The following is an 8,225-nucleotide window of genomic DNA, read 5'->3' as shown; positions in this document are numbered from 1 at the left end:
GCTAGAAGCACCGGCAGATATGCTTTATGAATTGTTCATATGCGGTGAGGAATTGGCTCCGGACATTTTGCACTCCTGCCTCTGTTGCCTTTTTTAGGACATAAATAAAACTAGCACCGATGCCCACAAAGCAAGCCAAAAAGGGAAATCCTTCTGCCTGTGGGGATTTAAAAAAATGATCGCTGAACCGAAAGGGGTGGGTTGAACAGGGCGGCGCTTCACGGTCAAGGCAGCAAGCTGCAGGAGGGCGGGCGAGCGAGCCAGCCGACTGGTAGGTAGGTAGGTAGGTGGCTGCCTCCTGCTAAGCAAGCAGTCCGCGCCCAGCCTGCGAGCCTCGCGTCCCCAGGCTGGCAAAGCAGGACGGTGCCGCCCAAGCTGCCCCAGAGGGGAAGGCGGAGGCGGGAAAGGAGCAGCATGGCGTGCTTCAGCGGCGAGTACGTGGTAAGAGGAGAGACCACACAGCGGGAGGCTGGCTCGGAGGGGGCCTGTGAGGGAAGGGGGGGAGGCAGCCGCAGCGCTGGGATGTTTTTGGCAGCAACTCTCCTGGAGGAGGCGCCTGAGGAGGGAGAAAGGGCGCTTTCCTAGGCTGCAGCCGCTGTGCCTCCCCAGAGGGGAAGGCGGGCGCTGTTTTTCACAGCTAGCTGGGTGCAGCGCCTCCTCCTCCTCCTCCTCCTCGGTTTCTGAGGGCGACCCAGGGGCGGTTAGGCGGGTCTCGCTTTCTGCGCAGTTGCCTCCCTCAGCCCCCTCACGCCTCCGTTTGGTGTGTTGGGGGACGGCGTGGCTGCCTCTTTCTAGGGTGTCAGGTGCTTTTTTGTCGCGCACAGTGTGTACGGCCTCCTTTCATGGCTCTGTCATAAAGTTCACGGGCGGGGGCTGGAGCCTAAGGCGGAGAGGTGCGTGCGTGGATAAAGCGGGTCCTGCACTTAAATGGGATCCTTAGCAAACTTTTGATAATAGTATTTAAGCGCAAGTTTTCAGTACAGCTGTATTGTAAAATTGTAAATATGTATGTAATTTTATAAATAAATTGCCTTGAAAGTTTCCGTTAGGACACTTATAGAAATCAGTGATTCCTAACAGGGGGGTGATCTTCAAACCTTGAAGACATTATTAAAAACTGGGGAGGGGGTGGATATTTAGGTAGTTTGAGCATATATAATAAATTCACCTTGATGTATGGCTTCTTGGGGAAGGAAGGGGTCTGATAATAGTGACAGCTTTAGAACTTATGGTATAAATAATAAATGCTCTCAGGCTCCTTGTTAACTTTCTCAAAATCATCCTAATTTGAACCCAAGAAAGAATAGTTGCACGTTGCGTGTCCAACAAATGAGCAGCAAGGAAGATGCTGATCAGATGTATGACACTGATAGTTGTTTTGTCATCGTGTGCTGCTTTAGGAACATAGCATTATTAAAAACATTGTGTCTTCCATGAATTCACATGTTTCAATACTTTGGATTGATGTTTAGTATAAATCTATCAAAACAACTAGGGCAAAGGCGCCTAAGCAGAGCATCCATTAATATTTTTATTTGGCCCAGAATGGAGAAACTAACCCTTTACATTGTGAGATAAAGTTGTAGAGAGAAATTGACAATTGCCTAGTGAGCAAGGCCTTGAAATATGTCCAGTTTCCAAATTGGTGCATCTGTATGAAAGAATAAGAAACAATGATTGTAAACAGGGAAACCTGGGCTGATATCAGTCCTGCCAGGAATTAATTATTTGGCAGAATTCAGGTCCATAACACAAAACACATGAACAAGCCTTGTGCTCTCATGCTACCTCCACTTCTGTCCTGGTCTTCAGTTAGTGGAATCATAGAATCATAGAGTTGGAAGGGACCTCCGGGGTCATCTGCTCCAACCCCCTGCACAATGCAGGAAATTCACAAATACATCTCCCTCTGCACCCTCAGTGACCGCTGTCCCATGCCCAGAAGATGACAAAAAACCTCCAGGATCCCTGGCCAAACTGGCTTGGAGAAAAATTGCTTCCTGACCCCAAAATGGCAATCAGCATTTCCCTGGTTTTGTAAGAAAGGGCCACAAGAACTAAGCACTGAGGCAACCCTTCCTGCCCTCCCTCTCATGATCTGCCTAAGTTCACACAAGCAGCATTGCTGTCAGATGACCATCTAGCCTCTGTTTGAAAACCTCTAAAGAAGGCGAGCCCACCTCTTGAGGAAGCCTGTTCCACTGAGGAACCACTCTGTCAGGAAGTTCTTTAGCTGAAAACTCTTCTGATTTAATTTCATCCCGTTGGTTCTATTTCAACCTTCTGGGGCAACAGAAAACAACTTTGCACCATCCTCTATATGACAGCTCTTCAAGTACTTGAAGATGGTTATCATATCACCTCTCAATTGTCTCCTCTCCAGGCTAAACATACTCAGCTACCTCAACCTTTTCTTATAGGACTTTGTCTCCAGACCCCTCACCATCTTCGCTGGCCTCCTCTGGACACATTCCAGCTTGTTTTTATCCTTCTTAAATTGTGGTGCCCAAAACTGAACACAATACTCTAGGTGAGGTCTAACCAGAGCAGAGTAAAGTGGTACCATCACTTCACGTGATCTGGACACTATACTTGTGTTGATACAGGCCAAAATCTCATTTGCCTTTTTAGCAACCGCATCACACTGCTGACTCATGTTCAGTGTATGGTCTACTAAGACCCCTAGATCCTTTTCCCACATACTACTGCCAGGACAAGTCTCCCCCCAAGTGGTAATTATGCATTTGATTTTTCCTACCTAAATGTCGAACTTTACATTTATCCCCACTGAAATTCATTTTATTTGTTTTAACCCAGTTTTCCAGCTTGTCAAGATTATCCTGTATCCTGACTCTGTCTTCTACTGTATTTGTACCCCTCTCATTTAGTGTCATCTGCAAATTTAATAAGCATTCCCTCTATCCCTTCATCCAAATAATTGATAAAGATGTTGAACAAAACAGGTCCCAGGACAGATCCTTGAGGCACTCCCCTTGTCACTCCTCTCCAAGAAGATGAGGAACCATTCACAAGCACTCTTTGGGTACAATCTGTCAACCAGTTATAGATCCACCTAACAGTCATAGGATCCAAACCGCATTTCATTGAACCACGGTTCATTGTTTCTGCTTTAGCAAAGGCCATCCTTTCCACTTCCTCTCCAGGGAGTATTATAAAGTGTGAACAAGCCATGTTTTGCAGTCATAGTGTACAGGGTCAACAAACTATGGCTTTCACTGAAGTAGAGGAAATTCATAAACACAAGGCATTTGGCACCAGATCTTGATTTGGTGTTATATTTGAACAATACCCATTCGTCCCACATCAGTCTCACATCTTTCGTTCAGGCTGATGGGCCACTAACATGGGCTAAAGTTGGGTCACCAACCTCCAGGTAGCGCTTGGAGACCTCTCAGAATTACAGCTGCTCTCGACTACAGAGATAAGTTCCTCTGGAGAAAATGGCAGCTTCAGATGGCAAAGAAACAAGTCCTAGGCAGTGTTCCCTCTAAGCTGAGTTACTGTGAGCTAGCTCACAGTTTTCCAACCTCTGGCTCACACAGTTTTGTCTCAGCTCAGGAAGGATGGCTCCAGAGCAAACTAATGTATGCAGTAGCCAAATGGCTTGCTCACAGCTTTGATGGCTGTAGCTCACAAAGTAGAATTTTTGCTCACAAGGTTCCACAGCTTAGAGGGAACATTGGTCCTAGGGTGACATTACATCTTCACTGAATTTCCTTTGCTCCCCAGACTCTGCCCTCCTCAGGCACAACCTCCAAATCTCCAGGAATTCCGAAGCCAGAGTTGGCAACACTAGGTTGAAGACACCTATCTATTGCTTGTCAGAACGGGATATGGTGGCATGTCTTGATTGTGTAGTTATTGGTGCTAGTAGGCAAACAATACTTTATCTGCATGCTTCCAGTTTTGATCCAAGTGGAAACAATCATTTCTTATGAACAGCACACGTTTTTAACCCAGCAATGCCTCAACATTATGTGCAGTCTAAATTAATACTATTGGAAAAAATTACTAGGCAAGAGAATACTATCTTGGAATAAAACCCTTTGAATAAAAGTGCTTGTTTGTTTCTGAGTAAACATGTATATGCTTGCACATTTTTTCTAACTAAACTTCTCTTTTAGTATATACCATACTTACTGGTACATTTTCTTTTAAATGTAATGTTTAATTACTAGGTTTCTGAAGACGGATTACCTGAACCAAGAAAGTGGCGACCATTGAAGTATAGGAAGTGTACAGACTCCCTTTGGCTGATGTTATTCTTTCTCTTTTGGGCAGGTTTGGTAAGTAGTCTCCTATTGAAACCAATTTATTGCAAAAAAAAACCCACCCTATTGAAATTGTTAGTAATGAAAGGGTATGAGTGATAATCTTGGGGTGTAGTATCACAAGAGCCTTTACGCTGGTGTTGTGTAACACTGGCTGCAATCATACGGAGTGGAAGCTGCGGCAGGCAAACGATTCCCCCGCGGATTAAAGGGACACGATCAGACAGACACATCTGTCTGGCGTCCTGGAGTTGTTGGCAGGGCGTCTCGTTGCGCCGCAGGAGTGGCGCAAAAAACCACCAGGAAAAGGTAAATATTATGCGGAACTGCAGGGCAGGCAGGCGGAAGTCTGATCGCGCAAACGCGCGTCAGTTTGCCCCAGGGCAAACAGCCTTGCTTCCCGCCTGCAGTTCCTTGGTGGTGTGATCGGAGCCACTGTTACATTGATTTTCTGAATGTTTATAGTAGTGCTTGAAACTTCCATTGCTATTTTTGAGAATTCAAGGTTCAGGATTGAAAGGAACCCCTCTGCTCATTGTCTTAACTGTTGAGTGTTGCAGTTTGGTTATTCAGTTCCAGCTGCTCAGAATGAAAAGAAAAACTTAAGCACATAAAACTAATTTTTAGAATGCATAGAGTAGATAGATGTTTTGGTCGGAGGGCGGGAAATACACAGATAGGTTGTTATGTGAGCAACGTGAATAGAGGTGGGTGAACAGAGGCGGGTGTGTGTGAGAGCTAATGGTGTGTGAACAATGGTGTGTGATTACTGATTTAGTTATATAATCCTATAGTTATATAGTCATCATTGAACACAGAAAATGCAACAAAGATCGTGGAGAACAATGGAGCCATTGGAACACAGATGAAAAATATGCATTGAGTTATCTGTCTTTGGCTATCACTATCTTTCCTTTCTTCAGGAAGCTCAGTGTTTTATACCTAGTTCTATGTAATTAGGCTTAGGGCCAATTCACTTATAGGCTGGATGCATGGGAGACATGAGGACTTTGTAGTGTGTAAATTCAGCAGAGGATGAATACTAAGAGGTTGTGTCAGTGGCTTCATGGATGAGGTGAATCGATGAAGGATTTGAAGAAAAGGAGAGAGAAGATGTTTGAGGCAGGTGTGAAGGGGGGTGAATGTGCTCGAGAGAAACAGTGGTGTGTGAACAGATGTAGGAATAATGTCAGTGGTGTGTATGGTAATGAATGAGAAGGAACTGCAAATAAAGAATACATTTGCAAATTTTTCAGATGTGTACCTTTTATATAATTCATCTTCTGAGTAATGATTTGGTGTTTTAAAGATGGAAAAATGAGGCTGAGAGACAGTAGTGACATTAAGAGTTAGCAATGTAGCTGAAATGGGGTTAGCCACATGTAAACATTTTTCTCAGTACAATTTGATTCTGTACATATTTACTCAGATTTAAGTTCCGTTAACTTTAAAAAGGCCTACTCTGAAGTTTTAACAATAAATAAATAAATAAATAATGTTTACTATTGCAGACTTACACGTTTTCATGAAAGCTTACTCAATTCACTGTATTCCCCATAAATGCATTCTAAGTAAATGTGTTTAGGATAGATATGCTAGGCAGCTAACAATACATTATTCATTGTTAAGTAGTAAGACTCAAGGGATATGACAGTGTTGCATAAATGTTGCATATTAAGCTAACAGCTGCAGATTAATTGATGTTTCTGTTAAAGTAAAAGTACATTACTAATTGCAAAGCTGGCAGTATAATCCTTTAAAAAAATGTATGTGTATCTGTTGCCTTAATGCCATGCTAGCACAACAACCTGTTTTGTGCTGCTTCAGTTGATATTATTTACCCTCAGCATATATTTACAGTATGCCAGGAAACCTTTACTCTTTGTTTTTGTAATGTATTGAAATGGCTTACATGAATGGCCTCATTCGCCTCCCATGTTAAGCTTGAGCCAGACGAAGGCTCCTCCGCACTCACACGCTATTGGTCGCTTAACAACAGCGACCAATCTGAGAAGGACTAATTCCCTGAGCGGGAAGAACTCTCATTCGTCCTTATCCGAACAACCCCATTGGTTGTTAAATGTAAATAGGCGTGGCTACATTAGCCCGGGAATGTTTAAAAGGAGTCTGCTCCCAATGTAAATCTGTTCTGGTTATGAATGCTTTTAAGCGCTTGTTCGTACCTTCAATAAAGCTGTTTCACTTTGCTGAAATCACTCTCCGGATCTTTGTTAGCGGCGATCTAACAGTTTTAATATTACAAACCATGATGAAGAACTCGTATCTCTTGCAGGCTTAATACACATAATGGATAGCCACTTCATGAGAGCCAGTGCAGTATAGTGGTTAGAGCGTTGGACTAGGATCTGGGAGATTCAGATTCCTACTCAGATTCCCGCTTTGCCATGGAACCTTGGGCCAGTCATACATTCTCAGACTAACCTACCTCACAAGGTTGTTGTGAGGATAGAATGGAGGAGAGGGAAATGATGTAAGCTGCTTTGGGTCCCCACTGGTGAGAAAGGTTGTGGTATAAATTAAATAAATAAATTTGTACACTATAAAATTTGCATCACAAATTTCATTGCCATGTGGGAAATTACGTGATACGTCAATGAGGAGGATATGTGTTGCTATTTCGATTTCCAAGAAGGAAATCCATCACAGTTAGGGCATCTTACCATGTGCACATAACACAATAGAGACGTGTGCACTGATTGCTTGGATTGCATTCATTGGTACCCACAGCCTGTTAGTTTTTCCACTGGTAGGAGGGGGCTTTTTAATCATCTTTATTAATTTTAAATTAAAGTACAATACAGCGTAATACAGTGCATCTGTCTACAAGAATGTCATCTAAATGGAAGGGGTCTAAACCTACAAGGTTAACCATTTCAGATAAAGAGGGTTAGGGGGGAGAATATCTAGAATCTGTAAATAGGAGACTACAGGGAACCAAGTTGACACAAATGTGGAGTGGTGTGGGGTATCTGATTGTGCACACCTGAGCGAATCAGCAATTTTTGCCATTGCTGATTTTGAAACAAAAGCCATACTGGAGGCTAGTTACATTGAAGAAGGGAACAGGACAAGATATGAGTGGAAAGCCCCTTTCTCCCTGCCTCCCTGTTCCTGATTTACAAAGTCTTTGATCAAAGTACCATTTTTTATGACATTAGAATTCAGGCAGTTTAATAAATTGGGAGTTGTTTTTCGGTCACAAGCCAGGACTGTAAACCATATCTTGGTTTATGAGCAAGAGCCTGTGGTTTTCAGGGTTGTTCCATCACATGAAGAAATTCTGGTTTGCTCCTGATGTCTGAATACAGCTTTATTCCACCATTACAGTATTAATTAGTTGTGTACTTCTGTTTGCTTTAAATACATAATGTTGGGGATACATTTCTGAAATAAAGAGTGGTCCAGTTTTGCTTATCTGCTTTAGCTGTGGTGGATTTTTTTTATTTTTTATTTATTTATCTGGCATCTAGGCTGATTCTGTTATTTGCTTTTGATAAAGGCACATAGCTTGTCCTTGTGCAGCATAGACAGTGACTATTGTTATGTTGGTGCTGTGGCTGAGATCAGATCCTGTTGCTAATATGATGGCATTAGTTTATTTATTTATTTATTTATTTATTTATTTGTTTGTTTGTTACATTTATATCCCGCCCTCCCTCGTAGGGCTCAGGGCGGCTTACATAGCAAAAAACTTGCTCATAAAAACATCAAATACTATAATACATTTTAAAACCATAATATACATTTTAAAAGCCTAAACAATTAATAAAGTGCTCAAACTACACAGCATCCATACTAAGGCATCAGAGAGGGCACCACACATCCCTTAGTAGGCATAGTATGAAAGATGTTAATCAGATGTTCCACCGATGTTCCTCCTAGTCTCCTAGGGCCCTCACCCCCCCCACATTG

The 8,225-nt window shown here is 42.8% G+C and overlaps 1 protein-coding gene across 1 annotated transcript in view; it reads left to right on the top strand.

The window, feature by feature from the left end:
* Window positions 1-265: 265 nt before the first annotated feature.
* The window catches only part of SLC44A3 (solute carrier family 44 member 3), a 67,038-nt gene continuing 59,078 nt past the window's right edge, over window positions 266-8,225 (top strand). Inside the window, exons 1-2 of the mRNA XM_015413344.1 lie at window positions 266-441; window positions 4,200-4,307. Coding sequence (XP_015268830.1) covers window positions 415-441; window positions 4,200-4,307 — 135 coding nt within the window. The 5' untranslated portion in view covers window positions 266-414. The remainder of the gene's footprint in view (window positions 442-4,199; window positions 4,308-8,225) is intronic.

This window comes from Gekko japonicus, unplaced genomic scaffold, assembly GCF_001447785.1.
Source record: "Gekko japonicus isolate JY-2015 unplaced genomic scaffold, Gekko_japonicus_V1.1 scaffold70, whole genome shotgun sequence".
Classification (NCBI taxonomy): domain Eukaryota; kingdom Metazoa; phylum Chordata; class Lepidosauria; order Squamata; family Gekkonidae; genus Gekko; species Gekko japonicus.
Note: the sequence above shows the minus strand (reverse complement) of the source record. Positions and strands in the feature narration are given on the sequence as shown.